This window comes from Gallinula chloropus (assembly GCF_964237585.1).
Source record: "Gallinula chloropus genome assembly, chromosome: 1".
Classification (NCBI taxonomy): Eukaryota; Metazoa; Chordata; class Aves; order Gruiformes; family Rallidae; genus Gallinula; species Gallinula chloropus.
The window spans coordinates 211,421,769-211,439,176 of record NC_140085.1 but is presented as its reverse complement, the minus strand read 5'-3'; the positions used below and the strand labels follow the sequence as shown (position 1 = coordinate 211,439,176).

General features: G+C 41.7%; 1 protein-coding gene across 1 annotated transcript; it reads left to right on the top strand.

Annotated features, from left to right (window-relative positions):
- Nucleotides 1-3,312: 3,312 nt before the first annotated feature.
- UBL3 (ubiquitin like 3) lies at nt 3,313-17,081 on the top strand (the record flags this gene model as incomplete). Its single annotated transcript, XM_084260278.1, has 5 exons — nt 3,313-3,378; nt 4,449-4,557; nt 8,886-8,972; nt 14,223-14,300; nt 15,219-17,081. The coding sequence occupies 5 exons, from the start codon at nt 3,313-3,315 to the stop codon at nt 15,269-15,271; spliced, it is 393 nt and encodes a 130-aa protein (XP_084116404.1). The 3' UTR covers nt 15,272-17,081.
- Between the last annotated feature and the right edge of the window lie 327 nt (nt 17,082-17,408).

Genomic DNA, 17,408 nt, shown 5'->3' with positions numbered 1-17,408 from the left:
TCAGGGTCACAAGAATGGTGTGAGTGGCTTGGAGACAAGAACAGGTGGAGGGGCTTTAAGCATGCAGGGGACACAGATACAACTTCCTTGCTAACTTTTACCATAGGAGAAAGGGTAGCAAAACCCAGTAAGAATCCTTGAATCCTTTCATAACTTGAAAAATTAAAATTTGCTGGGTTTATGCCCAAACTTTTCTACCTGGCCAAAAGTTTTTCTCCCTGCACTTTCCTTTGACTAAATGTGTACACATAAATACTTCTTTATACTTTATTTTTTTTTGCCTTTCCCTTTCAGATAGGAACTTTCATTAGTGGCATTGTGCCAGAAAGGTTTGTTTCAGATCCCAAATAGTTCATTTGAAGTGGGGTTCTCAGGCTTGCACAATGCCTGCTACAGCAGTTGCAAGGCATTAAATTCCCCAGTGCTCTTCAAGGGGATGAGTTTAGACTCCAAATTTCAAGGCAGGTGTGGGGATTCTTGGCTTCAAACCCTTTGAGGTAGTGAGATGTGCAACTCAAGACTAAAATTCCTTCAAGCCAAGATTAAGAAATATAAATACAAAGATATAAATATATATATATGCATATATATATAGACAAACATGCAAACTAAATGTGTCAGTGGCATGCTGTACTATAAATAAGAAAAATACTTTAACCTTTCATTAGAGCAGCTGTTTCCTTGCACTCGATGCAGCATCTGTTTGACTGATTTAAGGATTTATTTTGGGCTTCTGCTGATATTTGGTGATTAATTTTTTAATGAAAATATTCCTCCTGTATTTTAAACATAATTTTATAGGATGGTACTGCAAAGTATTAGTTTATCTCAATGTGTCTTTTATATTTCCTTGTAAGACAAAATGTTTGGCACTATTAAGTTATTCATCTTGAGGAGGTAAGGGGGGAAGAAGGAACATTTTCCACTCCCCTCCCCATTGCTTATATTGATTTTTATGGTGTATATTAATTGCAGAAGTATGACTTGGCTTCCTGGAAATTTTAATAGTAGTTTTGCTTATTTCTCTGTGATATTCTTCTTCTTTTTGTATTCACTTCAGTGTGGCTGGTAATCTCAAAACTCAGTAGTGAGAATAAAAGGAAATGTGCCCCTTTAATGTTCTGATAACTGAAGAATAACTTTAATTCTACAATAATACTCTGCCCTAATCATATTTTAATGCTAAGCAGGACTAATCTGGGGATTTTCTTTTTAATCATCTGATTGTAGGATCCAAATCAGATCATTCAGGGGGGTTGTTGGTTTAGTGTTGTGTCTACTGCCTAGGAAAGTGTTATGATCTTCAGAACAGGTAATCCCCACAACAGATAAACTACATGCAGGTAAAAGAAAAGAAATCCTGAGATAACCTGCATAAAATCAAGACTTGGGGGACTCTTTGACCAGAGGGAACAAGCTAAGGGTGTCTGTGGGGGTGTTGTCTCAGGAGCCAGTGAGAGCAAATGGATGGGGGGGGGAATGCAACTGAGAGACAAGTGGGCTGCTGGTCAAGAAGCTCCTGACCACTAGTGCCTGCAGCAGCCACTGTTGCACAATATTTAGGGTGTGTTGGTTGGTTGGTTTGTTTTTTAAACAGGAGGCCCATTCCCAAGGACAATAACAGTTTGTGACGCAGCCTGAACCTCCTCAATTTTTGGCAGGATGTTGGTGCTGTAATGAGATGCATTAATGCTTAAAGGATAATTAAAGATAATGAGGTATAGAGAAAGTGGAATGGAGTGCAGAACAACCATGTCTGGGAGAGGTGGAGAGTGGCAGACGATGAGAAGCACTTTTCTACATAGCTGTTTTCAGAGTTTCATCTGAATATGTGTAGGGTAACTGATGTGCAAGCTACTGGTTAAATAGGAGAAGTAAGGATTTAATAGAGAAATTGTGAGTGTGCATAGGGGACCTAGCTGAGAGGAGGGGGAATCCAGAGAGAGCTAGTTACTGGAATGGCTACGGATCAGTTGTCAAATCACTCTTACGTTTCCTGATTCATGTAATGACATAGCTACACGTAAAGGGATCTTGCTGCTAGAATTTGTTGATGACATGATGTTTGAAAAGTGCTTTTACTGTAAGGAGAAATTGTTACACAGAAATTTTGAGGGGGATTTTATAGACTTTGGGCCCAGACAAGGAAGAGTTCTGAAACATCTTTGTGGTGCAGAATACTTCTTTCGACCTAGCCTCCTTTGCCTGGCAGGGATGGAGTAATAGGAGTGCAATGAAATTTGGAGCCTTGTTCTTCAGGGCATTATGGCCAGAATGCCAGTTATAAGCTTTGGAGGCTGAATAATTGAAAGGATCAAAGTAGAGCAAATGGTGTGGTGCTGTTACGCAGAAGGTATATGTGCTCTTGGGACACAATCACAGAAGATGCTTCCAGTAGACAGAGGAAATTACTGGTGGTGTTAGACAAGCATCTGGTGAGACGTCATTTGGTATGCTTCAGAAATAGTCATCTCTTTTTTAGGAGAAAACAAGAAATTGAAAAGTGCAGAGACAGGCTCCTAGGATGAATGGGAATGTGTATATCACTAGAGAAAGCTTGAAAGGCTGGTCTTGGGTAGTCCTGCTAAAGAAGCAATTTATCTAAGTGTTGTCTATACATAACAAGTGGAGACAGCTAAGGGGGAGGAAACTACTTCAACTGGAGAGAATATAAGCAAAACAAGAAGTGGATGTAGCCTGGCCATCACTAAACTTAGGGATAGCATTTTGAAGTTGTAACTTATTACAGTACTAGAGTTTTTGGAATAAACAGGAATAGTTGAACTTCACCTGACAATTCCTTAAGCATTCCAAAGGTGTCAAAGAAAATGGAACTTTAATATTTATGGCCAGATGTGTTCTGAATTTTATCAGTTATTGTCTTTGACTAAATAGAGTTACGACTGCAGCTTCTCAAGTTTTCTCACGATTTCCTGATATGCAGCAGTATTCTTACTGTGGCTGTGGTGCTTCCTCACAGAGATGCTCCATAGCTTCTCTCCTGGGCTAATAACAAGAAAACTCATTTTCTGTGGACATTAGCAGGGGGACATGGAGGGGAACCTAACCCTTTTACATTAACTGTTTATCCTTTCTACACTTTGAAATAGAGACTGAAATACTTTTCAGAGTGGTCATTTTCTTCATTGACCTCGAAGTGTGGAGGATGATAGAGACTGTAATTTGGATACCTCCATTAGGTGCTTAAGGATAGGTGGGATGGATCTGAGCCAAAACATTCAAGAGAGCATAGACAATCTGTCTGGAGAACTTCTGAAATAAGGGGTGAGAGGTAACTGAGGCAGGGCCACCATGTTTGGTGGCTGTGTTGTGCTGAGATTTGTGACAAGAAGGAGTATTGGAAACTTGGGCATCACTGTACGTTTTTCCTTCTGTCTTTGATCTGGAAAAGAGTTTACTGAATTCTAACAAAGAAAGCTTTGATTCAACTTAAAATGAGAGCCACAGCTTGAGAGAACCTTACTGAAAAGTTGATGCAGTTTGGGCTTGTCGGCCGAAACACAGAAGCAGCCGGACTCCTCCTTGCCACGGGCATTGCTAAGTGCTGGCATGTCACATGTTGTGCCTTTGCTAGCAGTTGCTTGAGGAGCCAAAATCTTCTTTGCATTCTAAGTGATGTCAGTAAGCTTTTCATACAGGTTATTTTAATGCTATGTGGAAAAGTAATAGATTCAGTAACTTGCAGGTAGAAGAAAGGAAGGTGCTGATAGCTAGATAAAGGAAATCCATGATAGAAAAACTATGATGTGGCATTATTACTGTATTGCCTGTGGATTTCAACCACTGTGCTTCTACTGAAAGACAGCTGCTGGAACAAAGTTTTTTGGGGTTTTGAAGACTGGCAGAAGGATTCAAATTCTGTGGCAGGTGGAACCAAGGAAGGATGCTGTCTGACTCCCTGGTGTTTTCTGGGAGATGCAGTGGGTGAGGTCAGGGCTGCTGGATGCACACATTGAAGGGAGTGTGCTAGGACTTTGGCTTAGGCTCAAAGGTGATTCAGGTGCAGGTTTGGCTATTTTTTAGTTCTCTCTGTTCAAGTTAATTTTTCAGGTTTACATTTTTCCTCTTTATTCATGAAGATACGTTGCTAGTGTGTCTTGGCTGGAATTCTTCCATATGCTGCAGAAAGCTTTTCTTCAATGGCACAGTTGATTCAGTCACTACCTACCAGAATCGTCTCGTGTTTATCAACAAAATGCCAGCTGTTAGAATTTAATCTTCCTGGATTTATATGTGAACAAACAACATGTTATTGACCTCTTGACCCTATTTTTAACACCCAACACAAGCAGCTTTCCCCAAGCGCTTTGGCTCCGTCATCTTCTAAAACTTAGGGCAGCTTCTTAGTAAACGTTTTTCTTGTTTTAAAGTAAAGTTTTCTCTGGATACTTTGCTAATACTGCATTTATTTTTTGGGTTTTTTACAGATAAATTTGCGCCTCATCTTGGTCAGTGGGAAAACGAAAGAGTTCCTGTTTTCACCCAATGACTCCGCTGCCGACATTGCGAAACACGTGTACGACAACTGGCCCATGGGTGAGTAGCCACGTGGCTTTGGCCTTGTAACTGATGAGCTAGAAGCTTCCCAGTGTTTTCAGACTGAAGTGTCACAAAACTCAGTGTTCAGTTTTGTTAGGTTTGTTGTGTATCTGGGCAGAGCTTTATTATAGAATCGTAGAATGGTCTGGGTTGGAAGGGACCCCAAGGATCACAGAGCTCCAACGCCCCTGCCACAGGCAGGGACACCAACCTCCAGGCCTGGAGCTACACAAGGTTGCCCAGGGCCCCATCCAACCTGCCCTTGAACACCTCCAGGGACGGGGCACCCACCACCTCTCTGGGCAGCCTGTTCCAGCCCCTCACCACTCTCTCTGTAAAAAACTTCCCCCTAAGATCTAGTCTAAACCTTCCTTCCTTTAGTTTTAATCCATTCCCCCTTGTCCTGCCAGTGTCTACCCTTTGAAAAAGCTGATTCCCATCCTGTTTGTATGTTCCCTTCAGATACTGGAAGTCTGCAATGAGGTCCCCTTGCAGTCTTCTCCAGGCTGAACCAGCCCAGCTCCCCCAGCCTCTCTTCATAGGGGCGGTGCTCCTATTTACATATGAATACAATTGACATCTTGCCACCTTTTCCCCTATTTCTTCAGTTGGGCAGGTCCTTGGATGTCTGGACTGTTCCCCACTTTGTTTCTAAAACTTGCTTCCCCAGACTGAAGTACTTCTTTCCCCCTATCTTTAGATACTTTTTCATGATCAATCTTGCTTAGAGGATCTAGCAAGTATGAGGAGATACTGGAGATAAAAAAAACCTCTTATGTGAGGACAGCTAATGTAAAACATGGCATGTCACAGGAACGAATGCATTAGTGAAATTGAGTCTGCCTTATCTTGGAAAGGATCTGTAATAATGATATTTTTCTAGGAAGAAATCAAATATAAAAGAACATTTTAAGAGGCATTAAAAGACATGGGGAAACTGAGGTTGTTTGTATGAGAACAGGAATACTTGCGTTGCAAAATGGAATTGAAAACTTAAGATGTGAATAGTTCCTCCAAAACAAAGTGCTTCTGTTCTCCCCCAGCTATGATTTCATGGGAAAACAGCCAAAACACAGACATAGCATTACATATGATGAAAGGAAATGCTGCTTTTGGTACAAGACTTCATTTGGGTTACTGTTTTGATGTTAAAAAAGACTACTATTTACACAAACTAAAGCATTGCAACATCTGTTTCTGTGGTGCCTTTGTCAAAGAGGTATAGTGGATGATGATTTATGCCAAAAAGTGTTGATAATCCATATTTTAGGCATAAACTGGTCTTTGAGGTCAGGAAGAACAGTGGACTCATTTGCTGTTTGCTTTGCTGGGACATGTGGCATTATGTGTTTTGTAAAGTATGTCATGAAAGCAGGGGGGTTTTAGTCCTGCAGAGTTTCAGATACAGATGTAAACTGGTTTTACACAAAGAAATCTGGTTGATGTAGCATCAATGAAGCTACTGTATGTATTATTAATGGGTGCCTACAGCATAGTTACCGTGACCAAATGTTACTTGTGTACTTTTATCTGAGTTAGTAAAGGCAGAACTGTTTTTTCTCTTGCTCAAGTTTATTCCTGAACACGTGGTCTCATGTGCCCAGTCTTGTGAAGAGCTTGAAGGTTGTGGATTCTGCAGATTGAGCTTAAGAGTTGGGAAGAAACCCAGACTTTCAAGTCTCTTTTTTTTTTAAAGAAGAAAAGTAGAGTCAGACATGGAAACCTCTGTTCAAATGCCTTGCTGTCCTGAGGGAGTGCTCTGAATCTTGGTGAATATTTAATTGCCTGTGCAAAGAAGAATAGTGTCCATTTAAAAGGCTGAGGAAAAAGCTGTTTCAGAACAGTGTAGGTTTTCACAAACATCAGCCCACTAAGTGTTTTCAGACTGAGAATGCTCCTCTTGGTCACTGATGAGGACTAGTTGCCTTGAAAGAGGCAGAGATAGAGATGATATGACATTACTGTTTTTACCATTTTGACTTGTCATGATCTTGGGGGGGGGGGGTGGAAAATTATGAAATATCCTCAGTCACATGCTGGCAGCATTAAGGCAAAACAGCCCCTCCCCTCTTTTGGCAACACAGTTGTTAATTAAGGATCTCTTGACTTGTAGTGGAAAATGCCCAACTTACATTTGTGGACACCATCTAGGTAGGTTACCTGTTCTTTTTCACACCCATTTTCTTCTAAATAATAACTTTTTTCCTGTACACCAATTATCTGCTGAAATTTAAATTAAAATTTAAAAAAAATAAAAAAAGCATAGGTAAATATTTTCTCCTTGGCTCATTTAGTCATCAGTGGAAATTAAAAATTCGAACTAATGTCTGAAGGAAATGTTTTACCCCTCAGGCCAAGAAGAAAAATTAACAGGATGGGCAAATTGGCAGCTTAACAATGAGCAGAGATCTGTGCCAAAATATAGCCTTGTCTTCTTTTGGTTGCTGTTTTACGTCATTATGGCACTGTGAGCTGGCTGAAATGCTCTTCTTCACAGCCACGCTGTAGTGGAGTTCAGACTGTACAGAGGGGGGGAGGGGGGAGGGAAAGGAAAAAGAGAACCAAAAATTTGGTATCTTCCCCCCAAAAAATCCTGAACCCCCAACAGGGTGATAATTCCGATCCTTCCTGCAGCCCACTTCACAGCACGGTGAAAGGGCACGCGCTTGGACTGCCAGACAATTGAATCAAACCCTGAGTGGAAATACTTGAAATTCAAATAGCTTTGGTTGCCTAATTTGATCTAATCTTATAAAGTAGGCACATGGCAGCACTCAGGGATGGTGCAGCTTCTGCTGTCGATACCAGCCCTGCCTCCGCCGCGTTCAGCGCGCGGCGCTGGGGCTGCGCTGGCTCCTGCTGCCCGCCTCTCTCTCTGCCTGGTTGCTTTTTTGCACCAGATGCTTCTCCCTACGCTCTCCCACAGCCGTGGCTTTTTTGTTTCAAATGCTTCCCCTTCTCCCCTTTTCAGTTCTTCTCCCCTTTTCAGTAGTTCTCCTTTTGTGGTGCCAGTCGCTACTGCCCGTATGTTAATTGTATGTTCCCAGCCAACAGGTTGGTTTCTGTTGCTTGTCTGATCCCTTGCTGAATATTCATCTTGGTATCTAAACACGACAAAAGCAGAAGGGGAGAACATTTGGGAACAGCTGTTGCCAGATATCTGGTCAGCTAAGAAACAGAAGAGACAGTATTTCCAGAGGGCCCATTGAAATTCAGCATTTCAAGGTTTTATGATATTTGTCCTCAAAGCAAAGTGCATATTTACTTGTTGTTTGCGTTGGGACAGGGAACAGTAAAAGAGCAACCCCTACAATTCTATCCTTCTATGAAAAGATCATTTCAGCTTATAAATGATTTATGATGGCTTAGGCATTATAGGAGATGCATTATAGGCAGATGCATGGCTTGCTTCTCCTGAATCACTGTTTGCCACATAAATAACATCCACAGATTGGCCTTTGAGAAGTTCCTTAAAATGTACCCAGCAGTGTGTCTCCTCTGAGAGAGCCCTCTGTTCAGGCTCTGTGCTGTGACTGTCGGGGGGCTGCTCGGGTCACCGGTCCCTCTGGACATCTTAACTGGTTGGAACTGGCCAGCATGGAACACCCGCTGGGCAGCCGGCTGAGCGCCCTCGCCGCTGTCATCTGAGCATCACCTTTCAAATGAGACCCCATCACAGGCGCTGTCCCTGTGTGTGGGGCTGCTTCCCATTGCTGGAGAACGGCTCCAGTGAGACAATTAGCTGGGGGGGAGGGAAGGGGGGAGGAGTGTGGCTTGAGAGTGTTCTGAATGGGATGAAATTAAGGCAATTTTAGCCAAGTGGATATTAAGCCCCGGGAAGCAAATTTGCATTTATGAAATATTTTGTGTAGGGCTTGTATATATGCAAAGTGTCTCATGCAGTCTGTGGAGTAAGTTGGTAATATTTATACTTGCAGGCATAGAATTGTGTGTGTTCAATGCCCAGTGTCAAATAATAAATTTAACAATAGATTTCAGATGTGCCAGCTTTGACTTGTCTTGCTGTATGTTCAGCCTGTGCTCTCTTTAGTGTTTCATGGATAATCACAGAATCACAGGGGTTGGAAGGGACCTGGAGAGATCATGGGGTCCAACCCCCCTGCCAAAGCAGCTCCCCAGCTCATATTGCACAGACAGGTGTCCAGAACAGAATCATAGAATCAGAGAATCATAGAATCATAGGGGTTGGAAGGGACCTAGAGAGAAGAGCCCTGTTCTTAGTTTTCTTCATGGGTAAAGGTGAGAAATAACAAAAGGTGTTTTTATTACAGTGTAACCATGCAATTTCTCTTGCTTCTTTTCAGATTGGGAAGAAGAACAAGTCAGCAGTCCAAATATCTTGCGGCTTATTTATCAAGGGAGGTTTCTTCATGGCAATGTGACATTAGGAGGTATGAAAATAATTGTCATTCTGCATGTTACAGCCAGGCAAAGGAGATATTTATTCACAGTGCAGGAAATACTACTTCACTGTTCAGGATCACAGTATGGCCATATATTATTTTTCTCTATATGGGGACGTTTTATCTTCCTGTGTATTTTTCCATCTTGTTACTGCAAATTGTTAAACTTTGGGAGGTACCATCTTCTAAGTCAAGTCTCCTCTTGCATAAAGAAGTAGTAATGCCTCTTATTTCTTGTCTTTCTAAATGGACTATTTTGCTTCACCCCTCTTAGACTGCACTTGCAGGGGAAGCTACTTCAGAAAGACCTGGAGCTTTTTTAAGACGTTTGATAAACTTTATGATAATTGGTTAAACAATACTTGAAGTCTTAGTGCAATGAAGGAAGACACCCTATGAATGAGAATGAGGGGGAGCATTCTTGCTGTCCAGTGCTCTCCCAGGGATACAATTGCATAGTTATGCGAGAACAAAAGTAAATGGCTTCACTTCATGGGCCAAGGAAATGCAATTCAGCTGTGCCCCCTTGTGGCAAGTGTTTTCCCACAGTTAGGCCTTTTGATGAGTACCTTTGGTAGGACATGGGACAGATCTGTAACGATAATAGTTCCTTTTCATAAGTAAAAGCTGCCTGTATGAATATCAACTGTATTGGTGACTAAACAAAGCGAGACTTTCTTCTGTGTGCCAGCTTCAAAATAAGTGAATACTTCTTTCTGTCCATGTTGGGGCTGTTGATGCATCTGGTGCTGTAGTGCAATACAGAGAGTAGAACATAATACAGAATCACCAAGGAAATGTTTTTGAAGTGAAGGTGAACCTGAAAAGAGTATTTCTGGACTGTGTATGGTGATATTTGCATGAAGAAGTGACTGAGATGATAGAGCCATTGATTCACTTTCTGCCATCACCAATGTTGGCTACTGGTCTACTTCTAAAATAGATTTACTCTCCATATAAATCAATTTGTAATGCTGCCATATATACAAACAAGATCCTCAATTCATCTAGAAGATCTCTGCAATTTTTAATTCCCTCTTCAATTTATATGTTTACCAGGTGCCAGTGAGTGCAGCTAGTAGCAGTTGGAGTAGGGTTGAAAGACAAATGTTGAGTTTTGGGTCATCTCTGCAATTAGGGATGCCAGCCTTAGCCTACACTTTCCAGGCAAGGACAGCTGAATGGGATTTTCTTTGCCATTCACATCTCTAGGTGTTGCCCTCGACTGCTGTTGCTTGTTCTCTTCAGTCATGTTTTGTCTAAACCTGAAACAACTTTGAATATTTGTTTAATATATTTAATGTATTGTTTTATGAGTTAAGCTGAGAAATAATAGCTGCATGCTGTTGACTCTTGCATTAACTTAGGTCTGTGGATTTTGAACACTTACTTGGGTTTAGGGCACTTCATTCTTAATCATTCAAGCGTTGCAATTTAATCATCAAGATTTTACCCTAAGGATCTTACATGTATATTAGTGTTTTTCAAAGACCTTTTGTTGCCATAGTATTTTAAGAAAAAGAAATCCCTAAAACATTGGCTTACTTCAGTCCTAATGAAGTTATCTGGAGTAAGATTATACAGCTGAAAGGGGGGCAGCAATTCGTGAAGCAGCCTGCAAAGACTCCTACTTCGGTTTGTGGTGTTTGTTAGATGTAACCCTAAGTCAACTGGTCATCTTTTGGGGGGGGGAGAGGAAGGGGGATTTTTTTTACTAAAACATTTAGTTTCTTATGCTGTTAAAATTTGACTCCATGAAGCTTTTCTATCTGCAGCTCCTTATAGCACTTGGTGTGTTGTTTGCTTTAGGTGATTAGGAAATATTGACTGGAATTTGGACCTACTGTGTGCTGAAAGTCACTTTATCAACTCCTGAAACAAAAGTTTCCAAGGACACAGTTTGGTGTTTTCTTTTTGAACAGAAGCCCATTTTTGTTCACCAGTTTAAAATGACACTGGAGTGTACCTGCTGTCCCCTCACATGTCTACATCGTTTTCATGACTTGGAGATTTCCTATAAATTAAGAAGTCTCTCCAACAAAATGACACGTTGGTAGGAGAAACTGGCTTTTGAGTGAAAAACCTGTATTTTGGAGGACCCAATCTCCCTTGCCAGCTTCTCTGAATGGCCTGTCACAGCATGAGCAGCAGAGCTAATGGTGTTGGAAGCAGTGAAGGAAAACAGGCCCTTCTGTGAGGCTCCCTGTGCCGCTCCGCCGGCGGTGCTCGAGCCACACCATGGTGCTGGGCCCAACCCGTGTAACCTGTGTGAAGGCTTCAGGAGTGAACCTCTTGTTCACCTTCCAACAGGAAATTTCATCCTGTAGCTAAATATTTGGCCTGCAGTTTGCATTTCAAATAATACTAATTAGGGAGATAATACATCATTGCCAAGTTGTCTGTTTCTCGTTGGATAACGGTTATCAGGAACATGTTACTTCCTTGTTTATAGGGGAGGGGGAAAGGAAAGCCAAGCCACCCAGGAAAGGGGGTGAAAAGTGGATTCTGACAGTAGGAAAGCTAGAATATGATTGGAGTTAAACAGATGGGAAGGGAATCAAATACAAGTTCAGAAGTGAGATAAAGGGGTGAAAGAACAAGAAAAAGAGCAAGGAAGGATTGCTGCTCACAGGTTAGGGTGCCCAGACTCTGTTGTGGTGCTCCAAGCAATAAACTGGGAATTGCTAATAAGAACTAATGTGAGCTATGCACACCGCTCACTGGAATTAGTTAATTGCAATATTAGCACACTTTTACTTCATTATTGTAAATAATCAGGCTCTGCAGCTCACTAATCAAGTCTCCTCAAGCGTCTTGATACTCTGAGAGATGTCCCTAATGAGGTTAGTTTGTAGCATGTTGCACTTTTTCTGTATTGGCTTCTTAAGAGTTTGTCATGAAGTCAGTCAGAAAGAGTCACAGCAGGATAGGGGTTGGAAAGGGCCTCTGGAGATCATCTGGTCCAAGCCTGTTGCTGTTGAGTTTAGCAGACTGTTTATTTGCTCTCTGCAGAGTTTTCAGCTGTTATAATGGAATCAGCTGCCCAAAACACTTCATCCTTGTCAGACTTTAAGCTGTCAATAGTTTCTCATTGCAGGCACAGGCACTGCTTCAAGTAAACTTGACTTCAGATCTGACTTAGTGTAGAGGTGGCTCTTCCCAAAGTACAGCTACTTCAGAGAAGCGTGTGGATCCAGGAATCCCTCTGGGTGCTTACATAGAGTCACAGGATCATAGAATGGTCTGGGTTGGAAGGGACCCCAAGGATCACAGAGCTCCAACCCCCCTGACACAGGCAGGGACAACAACCTCCAGGCCTGGAGCTACACAAGGCTGCCCAGGGCCCCATCCAACCTGGCCTTGAACACCTCCAGGGATGGGGCATCCACCACGTCTCTGGGCAGCCTGTTCCAGCCCCTCACCACTCTCTCTGTAAAAACCTTCCCCCTAAGATCTAATCTAAACCTTCCTTCCTTTAGTTTTAATCCATCCCCCTTGTCCTGCCAGTGTCTACCCTTTGAACAAGTCGATTCCCCTCCTGTTTGTATGTTCCCTTCAGGTACTGGAAGGCTGCAATGAGGTCCCCCCGCAGCCTTCTCTTCTCCAGGCTGAACAAGCCCAGCTCCCCCAGCCTCTCTTCGTAGGGGAGCTGCTCCAGCCCTCTGATCATCCTTGTGGCTCTCTCTGAACTCTCTCCAACAGTTCCACATCTTTCTTGTATTGGGGGCCCCAGCTCTGGACACAGGACTCCAGATGGGGCCTCCCGAGGGCAGAGTGGAGAGGGACAATCCCCTCCCTGTCCCTGCTGCCACCCCTCTGCTGATGGAGCCCAGGATACCATTGGCCCTACGAGCTGCAAGAGCCACTGCTGGCTCATGTGAAGTTTCTCATCCACCAAACCCATCTGTGCTTTAATCTTAACTTGCATTTTTTCAAACAAATACATAAGCACTGAACACGATTCCATAGCAGCCTTGTAGCTGGGCTGTTATTCAGTGCATGTAGTAGCCAAATACTTGGTCCTTTATTTATGTTTTATTCATTTTGAATCTAGGCTGTAGTAATTAAAATAGAGGGATTTTTCTCTTCAGTTTCCTTCAGGTTTATCAGACATTGGTTATGCATTTATTTACTTAAGTTGCCTTGGTGCTCTGTGTGTGAATTTAGAAGATGTAAATTGAATTTGAGAGGACAAATTCTACTCAAGTCAGAGTGATTTGTGTATTTAGGGTTAAATTCTTGTTAGATTTGTCACTAATGGTTTTTTCTCTGTAAGGTGGGGGGGGAGGACAAAACGTTGAGCATCTTTAACTTACACTTCTCAGAAAAATAATCAAGAAAGATTATTTTTAGGAGTTGGAGAGAGGAAATAAAACTGAAGTTATGTAAAGAACTTTTAAAAATAACTTTCCCCCCCCCCCAGTAATTGGAAGAAGTGAAAGGTCAGAACATTAAATCTGGGAATGAGAATCTGCTAAATATAATGAGCAACAGAGAATCCTTTCATTTCAAGGAGACTAGAGGGTTTTGATAAATAAAATACTACAGTGCTAAAACTATAAATATAGCATTGTGTTGGTATAGTTCAATCAGGATGGGAAAGTTACCATTTCAGTTTCAGCAACAGGCAGAACAAATGGCAACAAGCTCCAATTCTGGTATTTATTATGTGTTACCAAAGCTCACAGAGCTTCATTGTGAGAACTACCTGACTTAAAGCTGTTTAAAATTTGCTATTTTTCTCATGAATCTGATGCTGCAGATTCTTACTGAAAGGCAAGATGCAGACACTTTGTATTTCAATCCTGTGTCCTGATTCAAAGTATGTTGTAGGAAAACCTGTTTTGCAGCCCTGGCTCTGTGTTCCTGTCTCCAGAGGAACAATTTAGTAGCCCAACTACCCACTTTCTGCATCCTTTTCACTGGGGTGCTTAGCACCTGAGTCTTGGCATGAATGCCAAGCACCAGGCACCATGAGTGCCTACTTCTGCTTCTCCTCAGGAGAGGAAGGTGAAGTTTCTGACCAGGAATGTCTCGTCTCTAAGAACATAATGTTGTAAGTGTTTGTTACCAGGTCCCAAGACACCAATCTCCAGACTTAGCCAGAAAAACACCTTCATAGATCTTTTCAGTAAGCAGTTCAGATGCTAATCCAATTATATTTGATTTCAGCTGGGTGTTTTGAAGAAAGGGAACTGCTGTAATGTAGTAATGAACCTCCCTGTCTCCTTTTTGCAGCATTAAAACTTCCTTTTGGGAAAACAACAGTGATGCATTTGGTGGCTAGAGAGACGTTGCCAGAGCCCAACTCTCAAGGTAGGCTGTGTGCTGGAGGTGTTTCTTCCTGGAGTGTGTGGCAAAGGCGGTCACATCCCTTACAGGCTTGCTGAGGATTTCATGGTAGAGAAAAGCCAAGGTCTTGTGGTCTTCTGTGAAGCAAGTAATGCAATGCTTTGGTACATATTGTTTGTAGAAAACGAAGAAATTAACTTTCATGGAATCTCCTGAGTTGGAAGGGACCCATGAGGATCATGGAGTCCAACTCCTGGCTCCACACAGGGACAGACAAGTCAGAGCATGGGACTGAGGGCATCATCCAGGTGTTTCTTGAACTGATTCAAGCTCAATGCTGGGGCCACTTCCCTGGGGAACCCGTTCCAGTGCCCAACCACCCTCTCAGTAAAGAGCCTCTTCCTAATATCGAGCCTAAACCTCCCCTGTCACAGCTTCATGTTGTTCCCTCGGGTTCTATCGCTGGTCACCAAAGAGAGGAGATCAGCGCCTGACCCTTCACCCGCCCTCATCAGAAGCCAGAGACTGTGATGAGGTCTCCCCTCAGCCTCCTCTTCTCCAGGCTGAACAAACCAAGGGACTTCAGCCTCTCCTCAGAAGTCTTCCCCTCCAGACCCTTCCCCATCCTCATTGCCTTCCCCTGGACACTCCCCAATAGTTTTGTGTCCCTCTTGTGGCCCCCAAACCTGCAGACAGTAACTTTCTGCTTTAGCATTTTTGTAGAACACAGAATTCTACCCCTACCTTAAAAGCTTTGGCTTTTATTGTTAAAAACTGCTACTGGTTTGTTGTTTAGTACTGTATGCATGTGTGCAGTAATAAGAAAATATTTTTTTAACTAAAAATAGTAGAATGTGTAGTGGTGCAAAGCATGCTCATGCACAAAGCAATCTGACTGCTTTACAAATGGTGTGTAAGCAAAGTTTTCTTCTTGCTCTGCAGGTCAAAGGAACCGTGAAAAAACTGGAGAAAGCAATTGCTGTGTAATCCTGTAAACCCTGTTAGCTTTACCTGCTAAGTGTGATGTAATATAGTCTTTGTCTTTCATGCTGCTGGAATAGAAGAGGCCCTACCTTGCTTCAAACCAACACCTGTAGGAAGAGCCCGTCTGTAAATCCATGGAACTGAAATACTACACGAACACTGTCTCATTAGGCTTTTATTTTTAAAGAGAAAGATCTATGAACACTTCCTCTTTCTTCTTGGGTTTGTTAGGTTTTTTTCCTGCTTTTTCTTTCTTGAATAATCTTCCAGTACATCAGTTCTTGCAAGAATTCAATCTCCAGAAAAGTTAATGTGTTCTTTTTCCATAGCAGGAATCGTTTTGCTGCCACAGGAATCTCCACTAACCGGAGTTAACCAGTCCAGCTTTCTAGATGCAATTTGCACTAAGTATGGTTGACAGTACCTATTCCTCATCAACAGTCTCTAACAATGTCTGAGATACCAAGTAGTAACCTACAATGCATAACACAACACTGGAAAACAGCCTGTCTGTAATTAAAACCAACCTCACTCATGGCCAAATGGAAGGGGGCAAAACTAAGTCAATTCTACCTAAGTCAACCTTGGGGGCCGAACTGGCACAGAATACTAACTAAACCAAGTCTAACTATATATATATATATATATTTTCACTGCAACAAACAGAAGAAAAAACAAAACTATGTGCCTGTAATGTAAAAGCACTCTGTGGAGGGCTGATGAAACTGATTTCTTTCGTTACTGCGTATGCACTCTGATCTCGTGCGTTAGTTGAGTGCGAATTCAGACAGCACAAGCAAGTGCAGAGAGTGCATATCCTAGCCTTAATATGGGAGGGGTAATTTCCTGTAGTTCATAGGCTTTTATTATTGTGCATAAATGTTAGAAAAACATCATTTACTAATCAATTTTATGTATTTGAATCTTGGCAATTGGTGATTTTCGGTCGTTTTTTCTCATCTGTACCTTAGTGTCCAGTGTCACGCTTTACTCATTAGAGACTTTTGGAAGAATTATTAAAGTTTAAAAGGCAAAAAGCAGAACCTCTGCCATAGTCCTAGTTTTTGTTTCTTCACGTAACCTGCGTTTGGTATTTAGTGCTTGCAACCGTCTTAAAGACAGGAGCTGAGGTCTGAAGGGATATGTCATGGCAAAGGATGCCATTCCTTTTTCTTTTCTCTTCATATCAATAATTTAAACGTTGATATGCTAAAGAAATTTGCACAGCACTAAAGCATGAGCTAGTTTCATCTAAACCTGTAAAAAAAAAAATAATAAAAATAAATAAAAATGATAAAAAAAAATATGAAAGATTTTATATTTTTTTCACTGGGGAGGAATTCTTCCTGGGTGAAATTACAAATATGTGTAGAATATATTTAATAAAAATCTTATAAAATACATAACTATAGAAGTTAAATATAGATTGGCGTGTAGTATAATAGAACAATATTCCATATAAATAGCTTTAGCCTTTAAAAAAAAAAAAAACAATAAAGAAAATGAGTCACAGGTTGACATTGTGTTCTGTACTTAAGTGTCCACAACTCTTACAGATGTTCTGTGTAATGGTTTTTTCGAATGATTGGCATCATTCAAATGTAATCAGGTTATTTTATTCATTGTTACTGCTTTGATGAAATGCTTTATATGCAGTAGATTTACAAAAAAAAATAATATTGTTCATACTGATCAGAATTAAATTTGTATAGAGCAGAGTTTTAAAACAAATTGTAAATAGCACTAAACTAAACATTTTCTTTCTTGCAACCTGTACTGATAGACTCTTCTGTAAACTAAATAAAAGAATATTGTAGTGCATTGTGTGGTGTTCTGAGGGGCCTGACTGGGTCTGCACCCACTTCCAGTAACGCTTCTTGAGATGGGAACCCAGTTAGGGTTCCATTTTATTTCTTGGGGGTGGGGTGTTGTGTTCCAAAACCAGCTGAACACTGCCAATGGGATGTACCTCTTCAGTTGTATTTTCCTTTCGTGAGGAAACAAGTGACCCAGAGGGTTGTTTTCTGCCGAGGAGAATCCAAGCAGGGACAGTTGTAGTTGCAGAGCTACAGCCCTGTCACACCCCTGTGTACCTCACAGGGGTTATGTGCTGCTCCTGCTCAGTTTCTCCTCTCTTTGCTCACAGGG